We start from the raw sequence: 19,941 nt of genomic DNA, 5'->3' as shown, positions 1-19,941 counted from the left end.
TTTATTGGGTGGGTTTTAGTCATATATATTTAAAAAGAAAGGTTTTGCTCTTTTAAATTTTTTATTTGAAAAAACAATCTGCTATTCCTTATTTGTTTATTGGAAAAAAAAATTCAAAAGGATTCAGAATAAGGGCATAATAGTATTTGAGCCTTAACATTAATGAAATTATGAGACCCGTTTTCCATTCATGTAAATAGCAAATTAGGATACTAATGCAATATGGACTTTAGCCCTTAATCAGTCCATTTAGATTGGAGGATGAAATAATCATCTTCTACTCTACACTAGAGAGTTTCCTTCCAAAAACGTATTGATTTATCAGTCCCGCAGGAAATGAAGGCCGACTCTGTTGGTGAGTGCTCGAGCCATCGAGGTGCACCGACATGGTTAGAAGGCCACCTTGCTACTCTCTCTGCTGTCAAAGCATCCCAGATAACGATCTGCAAACATTTAAATCTTGTCAATTCTGATTCAAAACATAGGCTATCAAAGGACATCAATGTCACAGTTCTCAGAAGAGAAGAAAAGCAGGATCAACCTCATTGCTTGGTTCGTCTATTGATAGCACAAACTCCTCAGTATCATTGAATACAGCCTAACATAAAAAAATTATTAAATGTCAGATGGAAATGTAAACAGCTCATCAGAATTTTGTGATTACAAATTTGAGCTTAGAGTTAGACTTTCAAAACCCTACTATATTTGGTTACCAAAGAAACTCATAAGATATTAAATCTTTAGAGGGTGACTCCCATGATTTGGAAACGTTTGCAAACACATGAATGAGTTCCATTGTTCCAGTTATGGAAAATCTCCCAAAAAAAAGAAGCTTTTTGAAATGAAACCAGACCTGACACCTCAATTGCATATGAGTAGCACCAACATATTGTTTGACTAGTCTCCCGGTCCCCACGTCCCATAGCTTTACACTCGAGTCCTTTCCACAAGAAAGAACATACCTGAGATATTCATGATTAAATCATTGAACAAAACTCAAGAAACCAATAGAAATATCAAAAACATTCTCTCAGAACTGTGGAGGCAAGTAACAAAATCGCATACATTGGAATAACCCATTATGATTGTTGCAAGATTACCTTTCATCCTTTGTAAATTTTGCACTGGTTGCCTCTGCTGTGCCATGTGCACTAACAATGGACCGGATACATTTTGCACTAATGCCGTCCCATAAACGAACTGCGCCGTCTTTCGAAGCAGTGACATACATACTACCAGTTGCCGAATACCTGATCTGTATAATCATTAAGCATGAACTGTGATAGTTCCATTTACATCTAAGAGGATTTGGATTGTGGAAAATTTTGAAAAAATGAAGTTCACGGCACCTGATTTATGGCTCCATTATTTCCTATTTCAGGAACATTTGCAGATAGAAAACACTGAAAAGTATTGACATCATACAAGTGCGCAATCTGATGATCCGTTCCTGAAGTTTTCATCCATGTCAGAATAATGAGGCACCAACCTCTTCTCATTTGGTTTCATTAAATTTTAGGTCTAAAGATCAGCTAGTAGTGGTGGAACTTGGACCGAACTAGTAAGAGTAGGACTGAGCTATTGGAGCTAATTCCGTTGTAACCATTTTTTGTTGTATTGAATTTAGGATCAGTTTGTTAGTTGTTATAGTAATTACTTTTCAAAATGAGAACTTCGTCAAATTACTAATTAATATATATATTTTTTTTGGATAAAGAAACATTTCATTCATAAATGCAACCAGGAGAAAACCCCAAAGCACCTAAAGATACAAGAACTAATTCAAAAAATGTATCAAAGAGGAACACGAAAAGGATAGAGAAAATGACAGTTTAATAGAACCTTTCTCTCTCCAGTCAATTATAAAAGCAAAGCCTAAACCGAGCTGTCAGTTTTGGAAGGTGGATGGCAGCTAGCTTAACTAGCCCTCTATCGCAATGTTTTGTTCCTTTTTACTTCTCTTAATAGAAGAGGGGAAAAAAGTCATAGAGGGATACACGTATATATTCACTTAATTAGCAAAGGAAAAAAAAATTATGAAATGAGAGGAAAGCTTGGTTATAGAATTCAAGTTTATTATACAATCTAATTTAATTTCAATTAACAAAGAACAGTACTTGCATGCTTTCAAATATCAAAATGCAAAGAACAGTTCAGCTATCAATTGATGAAAAGGAAGAAGATGGTACCTGCTAAGAGATGATCTCCTGAAGGATGAAGAGATATAGATCGCACGTTATGAGTATCCTTAATGACAAACAGAAGGAAGAATTTAAGAGAATGCCTTCTGAAGTAAAAGAAGCGAAATTTGCTGAAGGATTTAAAAGCTGCAGCCAAATTGTACAATAAGGTACAAGCAAAACCTGGATAACTCTAAATGCTTTTTTTGCAGTCAATTTGGAGAAGTCAAAGAACCTGGAAAAGAAAGCATTGTACAAATTTCTAGGATCAGTTATACTTCATTTACCAATAGAATAGTATCTTCAGAATTGAAATTGTAAGTTTAAAGATGCCAAAGACAATCATGACCTCTAGATTAAATTTGGAACTTTGATAGTCGTAAATAAGATATTACTACTGAATACTGATAATAATAAGGTAAGGAGCTACTCTCTCGCACAAACGACCTCAGGTAAAATGCATCAAGAAAGAACCATACTTTATTGTGTGGTCTTTTGCACCAGATACAAGAACAGTATTCTGAGGATGAAAATCTAAATCATTTATTGGCTGCAATTAATTAGGAGAAGAATTAATCATCGACGGAGAAAAAAATTTAACTGATAATACAGAAACATACACAGATTAGAACAATGAAGAAAGAGTGATGTAAAGAACTAAAATCCTTTTCCTGGTCAAAAAGAAAAAAAAATCATGTTCCCTTCCCTTGATGCAAAAAGTTTAGATAGCAACACTGAACAACCAAAAAATTTAAAACATAAATGCTCTTAGCAGTTGTGAAGGCAGGGAGAAAACATAAATCTTTTTTTTTTATTTTTTTTATTTTTATTTTTTTGAGAAAAATTGCTTCTTTACTTATACACGATGTGGGGGGTGAAAAAACTATCAGCATAGCACATATGGGTTTCATGAATGTGATGTAAAAGACTAACTTGAATGTGATCATAAAATGTCCTTATAACCGGTCGGACAGGACCATCTTTTGCATCTGGCAGCATCATCTGCTTGATCTTTGCCACCTTAAGAAAAGTGGATTGTTAGTCAGATCTCATGTTGATTGAAGTAAACCATCAAACAACTTAAAGAAAAAGCACCAATACCTCAAACAGCTTTATTGACATATCCGCGCTTCCAGTTGCAACAAATCTCCCATCAGCACTGAATCTTGCACATCTGGCAACATTCTAGAAAAGTTTAAGCTATCAGCCCAGAAAGAATATACAATAATCGAACTCCAACAAACATAAACATATGCATTAAATTTGACAGTAATAAAATCTATTCCTCCAGCCTATATATAACCAATATGTATGTCGGTGTAGGATCTATCCACCAATACAAGACAATGTTCTTGAAAACAAATATAATACAAGTACAAAGGACGCAAGCTAAATAAAGGGCTCTCTCTCACTCAAAATCTAAGCCTTACCAAGCCTGCAAAGAGTAACAAAATTTCAGGCCAACAACTCATTTCCTCTCAACACGAGTCTAAACATCATACAGAAAAAGTGTTGAGTTTAGTTTATCACCTTATGCTCGGAAAGATGTCGAGTCTCGTGCTTTGGAAAATTCTTCGAAGAAACTTTTGTATCCTGTGTAGTGCTGTCCCAAGGAAACAAAAAGAAGAAGAATCAAAAGAAGGTTGTTGGATTACTTCTGCTTTCACAAATCGTACACAAGAAACTGCAATACATGACACATTGAATCCCAAGACGATCAACACTGTATCATGGAAAAGCTTTACAACCTGAAGTTGATGGCAGAAGCACGAGAGGGCTGTGCAGATCCAAATGTAGTGGGCACTGATGAACCAAATTCATACAATGCAGAAGCAGGACTCCCTCTTAACGTCTCATCCTTCTCCACCGCAAGACCCTGGTATCACCTTAATACAGAAACTTGCACTTAGCAACCCCAAACTCAAAAAGGCTTGGACAAAAAGATTCTAGTCAACAAATTCAGACCTTTGCAACGAGCTCCATAAGCTTTTTAGGTGGGATATCAACATTCAGCGGTGTCATTGTAGCTGAAGCAGCAGCACTTGCAGCCTACATACATATCATAGTTATATACTTATATCATAATGTTCCCTCTCATGTACTAACTCAAAATTACTTCAATTTGAAATCTTCAATTTCTAGGAACCACGAGGACTTCAAAGGAGAACAAAAAGCACAAAACTTTTACTAAGCAAATCGAAACAGAAACCAAACTCGATATACAAAATCTGAAATGAGGTGACCCAGATGCTTAATAATTAAAAACTCGAAGAGAAAAGCTTGCCTGGGTGAGGTTGTGATCACGAAGATGAGCGACAATGAGAGAATTGACTTGTCTATAAAGCTTTCCATCTTGAAGGGTCTGTTCGAAGCTGCCTTCCATCTCCTCCTTCGAAACAATACCTCAGTTATTTCAGTTTAGCACCCCGACTGCTAGCTCCCTGCTCCACTCCAACTCCAACTCCACTCTCGGATTCTTCACTGTTCAGAGCCCCATCATAAATACGGGATGTGTGGAGGTTTTAGGAAATAGAAGATGGAAAAAAAGAGAAAATGGTTACTAAAAAAATTGAAAATTGGAAGGTATTTGGGGGATTTTTCATCGTATTTCAATCAGAGAAGGTTGAGAATTGAAATTTAGGTTCTTGGGATCTCTCGGTTCGATCGAATCGAACCAGTTCATCTCGGCTCATTTCTGTATTAGATGAACCCAGACCAAACAGTGGCATTTTCGTTATTTAGTTTGAACTCTCGGCTCCGTTAATTAAACTATGCTTTATTCAGCCGAGATGAATTGAGACTTTTGCCATGGAGAAATCAAGGGCCACCCATTTATCCCTTTTCTAAATTTTGATGAGGTACAGTTTACACTTTGGTTTTTTGCTCAAATTTCTGGGAAATTTCTGTATTGCCATTTGCGCTTTTCGTTTCTGGTTCTGGTTTTTGATATGTTAGGATTAGAGTTACGCTTGTATGAATTCTGCGTGAAAAAAATTGTTTCAATGTGTGAAGTTTAACTTTTAGTATTTGAGTGTAATTTCAACTGTTTGCTAGTTCTACTGAACCTGTTCTTTATACAAATACAATTGTATTACACAACTTTCACTGGTAGCCCAGGAGGAATTGTTGTTCTTACACAAAACCCATGAGAATCTGACAAAGAAAACTCTAGTTGGTAGGAATAAGAAACCCTTCATTTATTTCATTTCACTAGGAAGGTCAGGTTTCCAGTTTGGTCAAGCTTGAAACTGTGTGTAACTCAAGGAATAGCTTGAAGTGATGAAACCAATCATTTTTCACAAGCAATGAAGTTACAAGAAAAACCTATTTCTGCTCCTAGTATTGACAAATAATTGAATCCAAGTCCTGTTAGGCCGGATTATACTTTCCTTGTAAAATGAATTGACCTTCAGCTCTAAGATAACAATGTAAGAAATATGGGAAGAAAAATGCAAGCTAGTGTCGTCGACAATAGAATTGGATTTGGATTAGCTAAGTTGGGTAGAAATGGGTAAGAATCAGGAGATGGCATCACACATTCATCTCCATCAAAGTAAACTTTTCGAGGGAAAGCCCATCCATGTTCCAATGTAAATGTTGAATCCTTCTGAAAGATAATCTCTGAGTGAACGTTTCCATTTGGCCCTGCTTGAAGTAGCACATCATTGAAAAATTTTAAGCCATGGAACAGAGCAGTGTCGTCTGCACATAGAAAGGAAAGAAAAATGCAAGTGAATTACCAAGAAAATATCTAAATCAATGAAGTCAGCTTTCCCCTGAGATATTTTCAGGAAAAATTGAAAAGAAAGTAAAGGTACTCACTCTTAGAGATGAAGGGGGTGAGTGGCTTATAAACAAAGCTATAAACTTCCACTGTGTTGTTGAAATTGGGGTGCTCAACAACTAGAGTCCATTGTGAATAGTTAAGTCGATAGTTAAGATTACTGATGGTTATCTTAACCCGCCAATATCCCTTGTAGTTTTCCTTAACATGCCAGTGGACTTGAATTGGACAGTTATGTGCCGTGCACTGCACCACTGGAGCACTGTCATTTGTAGGTGCATTCAATTCCGTTACGCTTTGAAGATCTGATTCGGTCCTGCATCATGCTCCATTTCTAATGGTTACTGAAAAGACATGAATGGATAATTTGAAAAGAGAAAAAAAAAAATTCTTACAGGATACATGCCGTTCTGTCTTTGCAGCCACAAGCACATGCTTTACAAGGAGTAATTTTCGAGTTATAGAAAGATGACATGGAAACACAACAGGTTGGCGTTTGAGAAGCAAGAAACTGTGAGTAAGAGCATGTCACATCCCAAGTCACTGCAAAAAGAAGCAAGGGAGTTTGATGTTCAGTTGAGATGTTAAAAATAATGTGAAAAATAGTCTGGTGGGCATCTCATCCCTTTCAAAGTCCTCATGAATCCTCCCTATCTTTGGAGTTATGAAGATATGTAAGTGCACATAAAACACAGATATCTCTTTTTATAGTTTGGTGTAGTTGTGATATTTACTCAATGCATTAGTTCTTCGACGACCATCAGATGAATAGAAAGCTGATGGCGGCACAATCTTTGCCTGGCTACACGTGTAACCCAGCCCTGGACCATTCAAGGTGAAATTCTTGGGAAGTCTCACTGTATTATTTGAACTACCGGAACGACCAACCGTCAATTGGAAGGCAGAGACAGCAGATGAAGGATCCTGTCCCCAAGATGTCAAAACACCACCTTTGCAGCACATAGCTGCCTGTTTGTTATAAGGAGCACCAGGAAGTAAGTCAACCACTGATGGATCTCTTTTGCAACTGTGTGGTATAGTTTCTGTAAACGTGGAACTCGAACAATCTCCTTGATCAGTAGCTTCAGCTCCCTGCATGGACCAAATGACCTCTTCTTTTGCCCATACCCAACCCAAGGTCCATCCGGGGCTCGTGATATGTCGGTATGTCTGAGAGTTTGTTATAGTCACAGTTGCCTGGAAATTCAACGTTGCATATAGCACATTACTTGTGTCAACCAAACCATAAAGTACAGTTTGTTAGAATAGGATATTCTTGGAGCTTGTGTCAAAGAAGAGACGTACCACATAACCATCTGCAGTCCAGTACATGACATCCCATTTGATTTCGATTTTTCCATTTGGGTCCAGCGGGTCGAATGCCGCTAGAACATCAAAGAAGTGTGACAGTTAGGAACTTGTGTTTGTAACATCTCAGGGATAGTTCATTAGACTGTAGCTTACCTGCTAGAGAAATCAGAAATAAAAAGGAAGTGGTTGAGAAAGTTAGGAGTTTAAGTTTGTCTGAATTCATTTTCCTAACTTGGAATAGACTTGATTTACATAGAAAAGAGATTGGGTGGAGTTAAATGATCCAAAGCCTCAAAAGCAAGCCTTATATATTGCAGTTTTGGGCAATTTCCTTGTGTTATGTTGCTAAGTGACTTTTTTTATAATAATAATCAGGAAATTTTGAACTCTTCAAAGAAACAACACAAACTGGAAAGGAAGAGAAAGTCAACCAAATCTCCTTTTTTTTTCCCTATTTAAATCACCATTAATTCTCCAAATGTTAGAAAAGAAGAGATGATAAGTTCCAAGTAGTATGCTGATAAAAGAGTTTGGTTACAAAACAAAACAAAACAATTTATCAAAGCGACATATGTAAGGTTCAAAAAAACTTTGGACAAGTCCCAGCTTTAATGGAATACACTTTTATTGGTATTTAATGTTCGATTCAACATATTATTGCCAAATGCCATTAATTGACTCTCTGTTGCAACTGCTTACATATGAAGGCGACTGAGACAATTCTATTAGCTCCATTTGGAACAAGCTATATAACAAACCACATTATGTCATTACCAAATTGAAAATGACTGTTATATTCAACCCCATAATGCTCAAAATTCAGATGTCATCTTATTATTTTAAGGCTTTAAAACATTATTGTTAAAATAAAGTCCACGTCCAAGGATTTTTCAATTTTTTATTTGATGTTTTACTGTGTTCAACCTCTTACTTTTTGGGTTAAGTTATTAATGATTATAACTCAATTAGTTGAAGAGGATTATTGACATTGCTCCAACATTTTATCTTAGCTTGAGTTGTGACTGACTAAAGTTGTCATGAATTGAATTGAATAGAATAATAAAACTATATATCTGCAAACTTGTAAAAAAGTTCAACTCTTTTTTATTTATTGTTTATACAACATAGTCTTAATGAATATGTTGGGGTTGCCTAACTTTAGGCACATAAAGATCTGTGTGGCCCAATTTTTGCCAAAATTTCCCTCCTTTTCATGACACATCGTTTCTAAGGAAAGAGACTTTGAATAACTTTGAATTATGAATCAATTTAACAGTTCTCCCACTTCTGCTCCCTTTACATCTACACGATTTGACGTTTTCCTCTTCTTTTTTTCCCTTTAAAAAAAAGTCCCATAACTCACAACTCTCTTATGCCTCTTTTCAAAATTTGAAACTAACATCCCTTCGTTTTAAAGATCTGACCGTTGGTCGGAATTAGAAACGGAGAGCGGAACCCACCGGTCGACGTCGGTTTAAGGTTCAAAGCATACTCGTGAAAACGCCGCCGTTTAGTAATTCAGGCGGTTTTATTACACGAGAGTGTTATGTCAGATGCACCGTCGTCCGTACGCCACGTGTACGGCTGTTATATTTTAATAAATGGGAAAATAATTTTCAAGTGGTACGGCGGCTTTGAAGGAGTCCAGTTGTGGAGGTGGCGGGTCGGCCACCACTTAGTTACCTAATTCCTCACCTTTGTCCTCACACGTCATCTTCATTCACCGTAATTAATGCCTATTTTTCCACGCTGGCTTTGGCTTTTCCTGCCACGTCTCCATCATTATTGGCACTTAGTAATGAGAAGGGAAAAATGTTACATCAGATAACCTTATAGGAAAAATGATCCATGATAAATTTTGTCCAGGGAAAACTATTGCATAGCGTAGGATAGAATATTCGAACCATAGATTTCGTAGTTATTTATATACTCGAATGTCAATTGAGTTAAGTTCAGTTGACAAATCTTAATTTTCATTATTTCTGTTGTATAAAGAAAAAAGTCATTTCTTGTTTGGTTTTTGAAAACAACGAAGGATGTTATGTCACTAACAACATATTATCTATTTATATTTGTCTAAAAATTAAGAGCGGTGGAAAATAAGAAAGGAAGAAAACAATGTGAGAGAATTATTGTATCGAATTGCTTGAATGTTTCTATTTCTTACATGTGGGAGGTCCTATCCTATGAATAATCGTAATTTCACATTTACTAAAATTGTATCCTTCACTTTTAGTCACTAGATTGTGTTATTCTTGTCTTTAGAAACCGAAAAAACAATGTGGATTATTAATACATTAGGAGTGTGTTAGAACAGTGGTAAGATTATATTTTATTATTTTCAAAGTTTAGATCAGCAATTGACATTAGGGTTTTATGCCATTCCATTGAGTTATGCTCAAATGTTATCACTAATTAAAACATAAAGCAATGTTGATTTAAATATTATCCAATTGGTCTTTATACTTTGGTTTTGGTTTGGAAATTATATTGTAGGGTAGGTTGACCGGGGCTGCCCACATAACTCCATGTGACCGACACAATTTGATCATTTGCATTTCAAATTTTGTATTGTTATTTTTCTTCTTCCCATATGAACAGAACATGTTTAGATGTGATGTTTATTCTATTCACTATTTTTAAAACAACAACTACTACAACTTTCATCTCAAACATCTCAACACGTTGTGAAACATCTTTTTTATTTAGATACTTTCCTTAAAGTTGAATACATGCATGTTGAGTTAACTTATAATTATGATTATAGGGTGATTTGATTTTTGGTGTTGGTAAAGTTTAAAGAAATGTAACGAAACTTCTTTGAATTGGAATTTAAAGGTACAGAGAAAAATGAAATTAAAAAACCGATGAGGAATATGCGTTTACTTGAATAATGGTGTGGTGGAGAACAGAAAAGTCAATAAATTGGACTCTCTTCGCTGTTCAAATTGTGATTTTGAACCTCTTCTCTTCAAATATATAAACCCTTCACCATCCCCATTCAATTTCAAGCTCAAACCTTCAAACCCCACAATTTCATTTCATCTCTCTCCACTTCAAAATGGCGGATTCCAAAGTTTCCCCAGTTCCCCTGTTGAAAGATGAGCTCGATATCGTCATACCCACCATCCGAAACCTCGATTTTCTGGAGATGTGGAGACCCTTTTTCCAGCCTTACCATCTCATCATTGTTCAGGACGGTGACCCTTCTAAGGTCATTAAGGTTCCTGAGGGTTTTGATTATGAACTCTACAATCGTAACGACATCAATCGGATTCTGGGTCCTAAAGCTTCTTGCATTTCCTTCAAGGATTCTGCTTGTCGTTGCTTTGGTTATATGGTCTCCAAGAAGAAGTATATCTACACCATTGATGATGACTGCTTTGTGAGTTGATTTGGGATTTTTTTTCTTTTTGTTTTCTTCTTTCTTTTCTCTCTTTCCCCTGTTGTGAACTTTGGATCTTATCTTATCTGATTTGTTTTTTTTTTTTAATTGTTAGTCTTGGTAATGTTGATCTTACCTTACACTGTTTTAGTGTTGTTGATTCGGTTTTAGATTGTTGGATATATGAACTCTCTGCTTAGTTAAGAACAGCTACATGCATGGTGTCAGCGGTGCATTTGTAGATTTGCATGCTTTAAAAGACAAAAGAATCCATTCGTTGGTGGTAGATCTGTCTGAAAGCTCATTCGAGGTCACAAATCAGTTTAGAATTTTTTAACGTAGTTGACTAAAACATGTGGATCTGCTGCGTAATTAGTCAAGCAAGTGATCTTGGATTGCTAGAGCTAAGCTTCTGTCATTTCAGCTTTCTGATCCATGATCTACGCGGTCTGGCTTTGTGGATCCATGTAGTTTTTCTTAGTTCTATATGGGAATGTTGATGTTGAAAAAAAAAATTGTTTTGTTTTGTCTAGAATGGTACAAGGAATGAGTGATGAGATCGTCCTTTCTGGATCTAAGGATTGTTCTTTATTTTGATATTGCAGGTTGCTAAGGATCCATCAGGCAAGGACATTAATGCGCTTGAGCAGCACATCAAGAACCTTTTGAGCCCGGCTACACCACACTTCTTCAATACCTTGTATGATCCATATCGCGAGGGTGCTGACTTCGTCCGTGGATATCCATTTAGTCTCCGAGAGGGTGTCCCGACCGCAGTGTCTCATGGCCTGTGGCTCAACATCCCTGATTATGATGCTCCCACCCAGCTCGTGAAGCCTCTGGAGAGAAATAAAAGGTATAGACTTTTTGCAGTACACTAGAGTTTGGCATTTACTTGCCTAATTATCATAAGTTGATTATTTAGCTACAATATAGGTATGTAGATGCGGTCTTGACAATTCCCAAGTCAACCCTCTTCCCCATGTGTGGAATGAATCTGGCATTTGACCGTGATCTGATCGGCCCAGCAATGTATTTTGGTCTCATGGGTGATGGTCAGCCAATTGGTCGCTACGACGATATGTGGGCTGGCTGGTGCATGAAGGTACATTGTGATTCCATGACTAGATGGTTCTTTCAGTCATTTTCATTATTTTTTTCCGATGTTATGCAATACCTCGATCAAAGCTGATCATATTTGGACTGTGTGGGATCCTTGTGTACTAGGTTATATGTGACCATCTTGGATATGGAGTGAAGACGGGATTGCCCTACATTTGGCACAGCAAAGCAAGCAACCCATTTGTGAACCTGAAGAAAGAATACAAGGGAATCTATTGGCAAGAAGAGCTGATACCATTTTTCCAAGCTGCTAAACTTCCAAAAGAGTGCACCACAGTGCAGGAATGCTACATCGAACTCTCCAAGCAAGTTAAAGCAAAGCTTGGTGGCGTAGACGAATACTTCATCAAGCTTGCAGATGCCATGGTCACTTGGATTGAAGCTTGGGATGAGCTGAACCCATCAGACAGTAAAGCTGCCAATCTGCCTAATGGTGCCCAGAAGTAGATATATCTGACTCAGATTATCAATACTTCTCGAAAGATTGATTTTACTGGCATTACCTTCTGAAGGTACCGGCTTAGCATTCGTTTGGAAGCTCATAGTATTGGTGTAGCGGCATTGTAGAGAATGTAGTATTATGATTCACTTATCATTATGACCTTAGTCACAGTAAAAGAGAGATGGTATGATATGATTTTTATAATTTGATGAGCATTACTTATTTCAGTCTGAGATTGTTTCCTGGGAGATTCAAATGATAATTTGATTTTGTTAAGCTATTAGTCTGTTTTGTTTGGTTTCCTTCGACTTATTTACAATTCTGGAACTTTCATATTTGGCTTTCGAAGCAGTACTGACTATAAAATGGCAAATGTAGTGAATGTTAGTTGTAGAATTGTAGTAGGCTTCCATTTTGTGAACTTGAGCTGTTTTTGTTTAGCATATTTATGAAAAAGGATTTTGTTTGTTTTTTCAGTCAATGATGGAAAAAGATAGATTTGAAAATGGGGGTGGGTAATGGTCAATGATTGATAAAAAGATTCCTCCTTTTTAAGTTCAAAATTTGAATTGAAAGAAACCAAATCTGAGATAGCTAGCTAATATCTAGCTGTAATGAAGAAAAGGGTTTCTTTTCATTCTTGAATGGAAATAAATAAAAGGAACAAAATCCAAGTAAAAAATCATTCCAAAAACTCTTCTCCTATTAGCCTTTACACATCTAGTTAGAGTGCATAAATGGAAGGCTAAACGTAGGTTTGTCTCTAATGTAGGAAATTGATTCAACTTTGAAATTTAATCTATTGGATCTTTTATTCTTTGCTCTAAATTTTGGCAAACACAATGCAAGTATACAAACTGTTTCAACTATCAATCTTTCTATTAAAAAAGAAAAGAGAAATCAATATCGGAGTAGTTCAACTACTTAAAATGTACATCTTGATCTGGTTTGGATCCAGTTTCAATCTCCATTTTATATGTGTTGTTAAACTGAAAAATAATAGTAAGGAATTTTAAAAAAATGTCGAGATCGGAACTTTATAAAGAATAGACTAAACTGAAGCACAAACATTCAGAACCGTAATTTTTTCAAAGTAAGAATAACACAACAATAATTAATCCAAACCAACCAAACAGCGACACGACACCAACAAGGAAAAAAAAATCTTTCTTTCAAATAGAGGAAAATTATAATTAACCAAATCTATTCTTACGTACAATGTCCACTATTCTACCTTGAAAACTTTGGCTATACCTTGAAAACTGATTGTTTCTTGAACGACAAAGACAAAGAAGGAAAAATAAAAGAAGAGAAGAAAAAATTTCCAAATGGAATTGGATGGTAGCAGCGAAAGCATATTGTAAGAACAAAACCTTCAACCTAGGTATATGCAATGAGACATTAAGCACAAGTGTAGCATCATAATCAAAGGGCGAATCTCTGAGGACTACAATAATTGTATAAACTAAATTTTACGACGAAAAATTTTCGGGATTCGACAAGCTAGTCCCAAGATAAAAACATTGGTATTTTAGAAACAACAACAGAATCAGAAAAGAAGACAAGGTTAGAGGTACTAGATAGGAAGATTATACAACAATTTATTCTCTCCTTGGCTAACAAAATGTACCATTGGCATAGGTGTGATGGGTTCAAGCTTCAACTTCTCACTAGCCTTCACGAAGTCTCCTATGCTGAGTCCTGTTACAGAAAATGCATTTGATTTCAGTCAAAGCTATAAGAATCTGTTACGATACATCCTAACTACAATAAAATTTGAAGTATATTGAGATTTAAGTTATGAAACTACGAGACAACCCAAGTAGAACGGCGCACTTGGAATCCCTTTCTCTCTATTTATGACAAAATAGACTAATTCACTAACTAATTACACTTGTTGCCCCTCTGTTCTTAGAATTCTTTTGTCAACGAGAAATTTCACCCAACCATGAGCAAGGGCCTAATTCATGTTGATAGGGATAAGTCTTTCACTCTCAGTCAATAAATGAGTGAAGTAAAAGGACTTATCTACCAATAGCCACCAAAAAGAGTTCCTTTTAGAATAAGCATCAGAAGCATATCATGGGAATCTTAAGGCACATGCAATATATATTCGATCGGAAGTTTAGACAAAAAATTTGTTTTTAGGTTGATCAAATAAGCTCTTAATGCAAGCCACATTTGATTATGATAATGAATCTAAAAACAATCTAAAGGTTAGCCTCCCCGACAACATCAGATCACTTACATAGTCCTCCGTGGTTCTGTTGGTAGAAAAGAAACACTCTCATACTACAATAGGCAAAGAATAACACGACAACGTAGAATTAGCAGTGATGACCTTAGCAATTTGTTGTAGCATTCTTCCACTAATAGTGATGGAACCGGTTTTCTTGTCTGGCTAAGAAGAAAAAACAAGTACTTTCTAGATTACTTTTAATTTGGGCTCCAACTTTATTGATCTCATTGATCCTGATAACACAAAGAACAAGGAAGTAAATGCCAGTGTACTTTCCTATACCTTACAATTGCCATTGTACTTGTCAGTGCTTGAACCCAGAACCCAGTGAGTATTACTATCAAAATGAAACTATCAGACATCAACAAAAAAAAATGAAGAGAAATTGGGATCCTAGGAATAAAGCCAGAAAAAAGGTTGCTTGTGAAGACAATGTTTGAGTGCTTAGGAAACCTTTAGATCTCAAGTCAATACATAAAAATTATAATCTATTCCGTAGAGCACAAGTAGCTTTTGGATGAATATTAATCGGAATGAAAAAAAGTATAATGTTATTATTTATTTACCTGCATGGAGTGCCTCTGATGTTCCACTCGCTGGAGTTGTGATGAAAGTTGTAGCAAGTCAATAGTTGGAGTGCGTTCATAGGAAATGTTAGCTTTAGGATTTGCCAAACCTGATCTATGAAGAACCCTACCAGGAATCTGAAAGGTGACAGTACGATCACTACTTTCACACGTCGGTATGGGACCCATTTGAGCTTCACCCATCCCCGAGGCAAATTTACTCGTAATCCCAGTTGAAGAAGCCTGTGGGCTCACTCCCATGAGCTTTTCGGAGAGTTCGCTCATGCTATAATTCGATTGACTCTCGGACATGATGAAAGCACGAGGAATGTGAACTATGGATGGATGGTTCGATGCACTTTGTGATTGAGATGACAGAAGAGAGAGAGCACAACCAGAGTCTGGAATTCCAGAAAGTCCTTGGATGGTTGATGCTGCATCATAAACTCCAAATTCTTCGCTTGATAAGGTAGTTTGGTGGAACAAAGGATGTGTATCAATATGGGGACCTCCCACATTATGTGAATATTGGCAAGTTGTCTCACTTAACATGTTTACTGTAGGTGCTGTACTAGTTCCATTTTCTTGGAAAGGAGGAAGCTGTACTTCAAAATCATAGGGAAGCAAGGGAGATTTCACATTCAAATGCCTGTTGCTCAGTGAAGTTGCAGATATAGAATTATAATCACTCTTGCCCTCAACTTTTATACGCTTACACCAATCGTTTTCTCCAAGCTTCTCTGGATAATACAGACCACTGGACAGTATATCTTTGCAGATAAATGAAGTTGCAGTCAACGTTTTCTCCTGAAATCTGCCGTCTCCAATACCTAAAAATTTCAATAGGTATTGTGAATGTTAATAATGTTACATGGCTAAAAAACATGGGCCGACAACTAATTCAGTATTTTGAAAACATAAAAGGAAGGCAGTATGCTTAGTGCTTACAAGGAGATGAGATTAAAAGTGATGATTATTTCAATGAAAAAGCGAAGATTTATAATTTAGAGAAACTAATACAGGTACTGGTAACAAGTATCGTGAATCAAAGAATATTTATAAAGATACTGTAAACAGAATAATCAGATTCAAAACAAATAAATGAAACATGTCAACTAGATGTTGAAGGTATTAAAACAGCTAGGCAATTAAGCAGCACATGTCCAGGATGGAGGGCTGTCAGGAATCTCTGACTTTGAATCTCTCGTGTCATAACTTAAAAGATTTAAGATAGTGCCACACAGTTACTGTTGATCCCAATATTGTAAAACTTTTGGTTAGTAAACAAACAATAGTTGTGCAGTTCTCATTTAGTTCAACCCGATGCAGCTTTACCAAATTTGGTATTGTCTCAGGGAAACCTCAAAAAGATAAGTTGCAAGAAGCAAAATGGTCATTGGGTCAGCTTTGAACGTTTGCATTAAAATCGTGTTTGAGAATGAACTCAAATATATGAAAAACTAGATGCCATTATAAAGCTTATTCAGTAAGGGCACCAATGCAACTTAGGTTGCTCCAGAGTTATCTAATAACATTAGGGGCACAACTGGAGGAAAAGGACAAACAAAGAATAAGACAATTCAGCAACAAGAATGAAATTCAAATGATGACAATTACCATCAACCAAGTTGTTAAAAGTAATGACAGTCGATGGAACACTTGAATGACTATTTACTCACCAAATGGATGCATGATTTCCAAGAGAATTTTGAAAACTTTTTCTCAGTTTGATCTTGTCAAACCCAGTATCCAAATGTCGTTAAAGTAGAGCTCTAAAATTTATAAATTCTTCATCAGTTATTAAGGGAGATGTCATGATTCTTTTATTTACCAGCCCTGAGCATTTGAAAATAACCAAACATATGGTATTTGACCGGTTAATAATCAGCAAATGCCAATTTCCTGAACAATTACAGGTTATTCGTGTGGAATACCCAAATATTCCATGTATTCTAGTAGTCATTACTACAGATATACTATGAGATGAGTAACCATTTTAACCAGAATTTTTTGTTGAAGAAAAACTTGTTTGAAAATCTCCTAGGTTCCGGTATCAGATGTCATTATGCATGGCAACATAAAGGAAAAATTCATCAACCAAGTACGCAACCAAATTCCAACAACGTTTAAATAAACAGCTGTAGCACTTTACTTTCACTTTTAAATGAGGTTGTTGGCTTGTACGATCCAAATCAAGCAAATAATAATGACAGTTAGAACAGAACCATCACAATCTCATTCACTCCCCACCCCCCTTCCCAAGAGCGAAAGCATTAGAAGGTTGTCAAGAAATGATTCACAAGAAGAGCTAAAAGAAGGGAATAAACTCTCAAAAAGTTAGGTGTTCTTCAATTTCAACTACGCCTAGCCATGAAATTGTCTTCTAAAGTAATTTTTCTTGGGTAAGAAACAACAACTTCAATGAGAGAAATGAAAGAAAATATAATAGCTAGCACAGGCACAACTTCACCTGGTGAGATTTTCATTAGTAAATTTTGTGATAAGGGGAAAGTTGTGTATGGATCATGAGAGTCAGAAACAGTGAGATGGAACGATGAAGAGTTAAAGAATATAGATGGAAAATTGATATGGAATATGCTATAATACCATTATAAGGCTGAAGCAACCTCTGTGCCCTTCCTGAGTGAAAACTGACTTGAGGCTTTCTTCTTCGTTCATTATGGCCTGCAAGCCGTTTTCGACAGCTGCGTTTACCATCATCAAATTCAACAAGCAAATGAAACCTGAAGGTAAAAACAAGCCCTTTAATCAAGCAGCAACCTTAGTCATAATCCCTAAATCAAGCTGACTAATCAAGGTAATGTATGTCTGAATTCATTATACGCCCATCGGCCAACATAATGGGAAAGAGCAAGTTCTAGGATCCATAGTTGAAATAAAGATCAGCAAAACGCTCACTCCTCTCAAAAAGACCAAAAATGCCCGTTGAAGAATAGAATGATAATTTGAGGTGATTCCATGGGAGAATTTCTATCTAAATATCATTCTTTGGTGCTTTTTCATAGCAATTGTGAGGAGTTGAAAAAATTATGAGAGAAAATGGATAAAAATATAACCAACCTGCTGCATTGCTGACAAAACCTCTGTTCTATGCCATTCACAATAACTTTGGCAGTCTTTGAATGAACCTCACAAACTTTATGCCTCTTGTGGTAGTCTTTAGAGGAGCTGAGATCTTTGTTACAACCATAGACTTGGCAAAACGCAGTCTGGAAATTCACACCTTGAGATCGCATTTTCTTATGAGAAGTTGATGATTCAGTGGAAGATGAAATTGCAGCTCTCTTGGAGTATTTGGAACTGTGAGCATCCCCTTGATCAATGAATCTGCCTAGCTTCAAATCAATAAGAGATGAATCTCGATTGTTAGAGTCTACAATGGAGCCAGAGAGTTTCGAAGTGGACTCTTCTTCTCCATGATGTGGATGAGAGGTGGGAAGAACCAGATTCAAGTTTCTCCCTCCATCAGTTTTAGTATTCAAGACATCACTGACAGAATCATCAGGTAATTGTTTTCCAACCATTTGGGGAAATTCCAGTTCCCCAAAGCTCTGATTCTCCACATGCTGAGCACCACTTGTAAGAAGCATGTTGTCCCCAAAACTACATGGGTTCTTGAATTCCCAACCCAACAAAGAATATTTACTTCTCAGTGGTGAATTAGTAGATGAATTCATCTCATCAGACAGAAATCCCTTCCCTTGAGAACCATAATTCCAGGACTCCATTATACAGAAAGATCAAAGCTTATGAGTTCTCAAAAGAAACCCACCTTAATAAACAGGCAAAACACCATCTTCTTTCTTGTAAACTTCTTCAACCCCAACAAACTCAACTCATATCATAGTTTCCAAATCATCATTAACAAACAAAATCTAGGTTACATTAAGAGCCATCAAAGCAATCAGCATAATCCCCAGAAACCCCCCCACCTCCCTCCACTAAGCATAAATAGAAAGAAAGCTACAAAATTATCTTCCCCAAGTAACCTTCGATTTGAAGCAATCAATCAATTGGGTTAAAAAAAGAAACCCATCTTGGAGAATCCAAATACAGACAACTGAAATGCACAAGACGACAAAAGAATTTCTGAATTTCACGTGAATGGAAGAGCTCAAGAGACAAACAAGAATGCTCAGCTCAATGAAACGAATGAAGTATGAGCAAGACTACAGTACATAGATTGAAAATGGGAGCATAGTTCAAGATTTAATTGAAAACAAAAAAGAAAAACCTGAATAAATGAAGCTAAAATTGGTTCCCTATGATCGGAGAAACGAAGAGAAACAGGGGTCTGTGGGTTTGGAGAAAGATGAGAATATGAATGAAAGAAACCTACTTTAAAGAACGTACATACACAATGGTAATATACTGGCAAGGATTTGCACAACATAAAGTTATAAAAATAAAGAAAAAAGGAAAACCAAAAAGTGGATTTGAAACTTGCCAAAATCCTTGGATGTGGGCTGAACAGTGAAGTTCTATTTTGAGGAAGATTGGTATAATAAACCTTGATTTACACTTCAAAGTTACTTCCTTTCTTACTAATTTGATCATATTTCTGTTTGATCACCGACCCTTTATCCATCCTCACAACATGAAAAGGATTTCCTTTTTCTTTTTCCTTTTTCTTTTTGTTGGCCAATCTAATATCTTTGAGCATTAAATGAAACTGTGATAATATTATGAACACATATTTAATTTCAACCTGCCTTGGTTCATAAGGAAAAAAGAAAAGAAAAAAAAAAAAGTGCCCAACTCAGTTAGCTTTTGAGAATTGATTGTTGTTTTAGGATAAATATGAAACTATGACATGGCAATTGCATCCAGCTATGTTGTATAGTTTTCACTTAATTTGGGAATATTACCTTTTCTTTTGTCCAATTTTCAT

The 19,941-nt window shown here is 36.2% G+C and overlaps 5 protein-coding genes across 11 annotated transcripts; 1 reads left to right on the top strand and 4 right to left on the bottom strand.

Annotated features, from left to right (window-relative positions):
* Positions 1–159: 159 nt before the first annotated feature.
* LOC103493651 (cleavage stimulation factor subunit 50) lies at positions 160–4,819 on the bottom strand. 3 transcript variants are annotated; one of them, XM_008454522.3, is made up of 14 exons: positions 4,465–4,819; positions 4,146–4,229; positions 3,929–4,056; positions 3,711–3,783; positions 3,282–3,365; positions 3,114–3,200; positions 2,660–2,730; positions 2,364–2,415; positions 2,190–2,247; positions 1,350–1,450; positions 1,101–1,255; positions 854–962; positions 542–598; positions 160–443 (listed from the first exon to the last, which is right to left on the bottom strand). In XM_008454522.3, the coding sequence occupies exons 1-14, from the start codon at positions 4,561–4,563 to the stop codon at positions 288–290; spliced, it is 1,314 nt and encodes a 437-aa protein (XP_008452744.1). In that variant the 5' UTR covers positions 4,564–4,819; the 3' UTR covers positions 160–287. The 3 variants fall into 3 exon arrangements, with proteins under 3 accessions (XP_008452744.1, XP_008452903.1, XP_008452822.1); XM_008454681.2 differs by lacking the exon at positions 4,465–4,819 and having other exon boundaries at positions 3,282–3,354; positions 3,929–4,066; positions 4,146–4,234; XM_008454600.2 differs by lacking the exon at positions 4,465–4,819 and having other exon boundaries at positions 3,282–3,354.
* Positions 4,820–4,962: 143 nt separating this feature from the next.
* Positions 4,963–12,500, top strand: LOC103493828 (probable UDP-arabinopyranose mutase 2). The gene is made up of 5 exons (XM_008454806.3): positions 4,963–5,038; positions 10,114–10,660; positions 11,266–11,516; positions 11,597–11,765; positions 11,888–12,500. Exons 2-5 carry the CDS (start codon positions 10,337–10,339, stop codon positions 12,227–12,229), a joined length of 1,086 nt encoding a protein of 361 aa, XP_008453028.1. The 5' UTR covers positions 4,963–5,038; positions 10,114–10,336; the 3' UTR covers positions 12,230–12,500.
* On the bottom strand, positions 5,596–6,439 carry LOC103488801 (COBRA-like protein 4). The gene is made up of 3 exons (XM_008447701.3): positions 6,360–6,439; positions 6,003–6,280; positions 5,596–5,882 (listed from the first exon to the last, which is right to left on the bottom strand). Exons 1-3 carry the CDS (start codon positions 6,437–6,439, stop codon positions 5,596–5,598), a joined length of 645 nt encoding a protein of 214 aa, XP_008445923.3.
* LOC127144354 (COBRA-like protein 1) lies at positions 6,391–7,668 on the bottom strand. Its single transcript, XM_051080241.1, has one exon. The coding sequence runs from the start codon at positions 7,060–7,062 to the stop codon at positions 6,670–6,672; it is 393 nt and encodes a 130-aa protein (XP_050936198.1). The 5' UTR covers positions 7,063–7,668; the 3' UTR covers positions 6,391–6,669.
* Positions 12,501–13,582: 1,082 nt separating the features above from the next.
* LOC103493906 (squamosa promoter-binding-like protein 12) lies at positions 13,583–19,583 on the bottom strand. Of its 5 annotated transcripts, none has more exons than XR_007816009.1 (6): positions 18,111–19,583; positions 17,637–17,773; positions 15,030–15,859; positions 14,746–14,800; positions 14,473–14,625; positions 13,583–13,925 (listed from the first exon to the last, which is right to left on the bottom strand). XR_007816009.1 is itself a non-coding variant. In XM_017043832.2 (5 exons), exons 2-5 carry the CDS (start codon positions 18,776–18,778, stop codon positions 13,914–13,916), a joined length of 1,647 nt encoding a protein of 548 aa, XP_016899321.2. In that variant the 5' UTR covers positions 18,779–19,110; positions 19,285–19,578; the 3' UTR covers positions 13,626–13,913. The 5 variants fall into 5 exon arrangements, 1 of the variants encoding a protein (XP_016899321.2); XR_007816011.1 differs by having other exon boundaries at positions 14,473–14,621; XR_007816010.1 differs by having other exon boundaries at positions 14,473–14,800.
* Between the last annotated feature and the right edge of the window lie 358 nt (positions 19,584–19,941).

The sequence above is a fragment of the Cucumis melo genome, chromosome 12 (assembly GCF_025177605.1).
Source record: "Cucumis melo cultivar AY chromosome 12, USDA_Cmelo_AY_1.0, whole genome shotgun sequence".
NCBI classification, from domain to species: Eukaryota; Viridiplantae; Streptophyta; class Magnoliopsida; order Cucurbitales; family Cucurbitaceae; genus Cucumis; species Cucumis melo.
The sequence above is the reverse complement of the archived record's forward strand: the minus strand, read 5'-3'. Positions and strand labels throughout refer to the sequence as shown.

Excerpts from the sequence above, each read along its gene's own strand:
- LOC103493651 (XM_008454522.3), bottom strand. The coding sequence starts at position 4,563 with ATGGAAGGCAGCTTCGAACAGACCCTTCAAGATGGAAAGCTTTATAGA. Across the intron at positions 3,201-3,281 it reads TGTCAATAAAGCTGTTTGAG|GTGGCAAAGATCAAGCAGAT; the intron begins GTATTGGTGCTT and ends ACTTTTCTTAAG. Across the intron at positions 444-541 it reads TAGACGAACCAAGCAATGAG|ATCGTTATCTGGGATGCTTT; the intron begins GTTGATCCTGCT and ends AAATGTTTGCAG.
- LOC103488801 (XM_008447701.3), bottom strand. The coding sequence starts at position 6,439 with ATGTCATCTTTCTATAACTCGAAAATTACTCCTTGTAAAGCATGTGCT. Across the intron at positions 6,281-6,359 it reads GACAGAACGGCATGTATCCT|GACCGAATCAGATCTTCAAA; the intron begins GTAAGAATTTTT and ends AGCATGATGCAG. Across the intron at positions 5,883-6,002 it reads CACCCCCTTCATCTCTAAGA|ACGACACTGCTCTGTTCCAT; the intron begins GTGAGTACCTTT and ends TTCTATGTGCAG.
- LOC127144354 (XM_051080241.1), bottom strand. The coding sequence starts at position 7,062 with ATGCAGGGAGCTGAAGCTACTGATCAAGGAGATTGTTCGAGTTCCACG.
- LOC103493828 (XM_008454806.3), top strand. The coding sequence starts at position 10,337 with ATGGCGGATTCCAAAGTTTCCCCAGTTCCCCTGTTGAAAGATGAGCTC. Across the intron at positions 11,517-11,596 it reads CCTCTGGAGAGAAATAAAAG|GTATGTAGATGCGGTCTTGA; the intron begins GTATAGACTTTT and ends GCTACAATATAG. Across the intron at positions 11,766-11,887 it reads GGGCTGGCTGGTGCATGAAG|GTTATATGTGACCATCTTGG; the intron begins GTACATTGTGAT and ends CTTGTGTACTAG.
- LOC103493906 (XM_017043832.2), bottom strand. The coding sequence starts at position 18,778 with ATGGAGTCCTGGAATTATGGTTCTCAAGGGAAGGGATTTCTGTCTGAT. Across the intron at positions 17,774-18,110 it reads TTTTGTCAGCAATGCAGCAG|GTTTCATTTGCTTGTTGAAT; the intron begins GTTGGTTATATT and ends TTTTACCTTCAG. Across the intron at positions 15,860-17,636 it reads GTTGCTTCAGCCTTATAATG|GTATTGGAGACGGCAGATTT; the intron begins GTATTATAGCAT and ends TGAAATTTTTAG.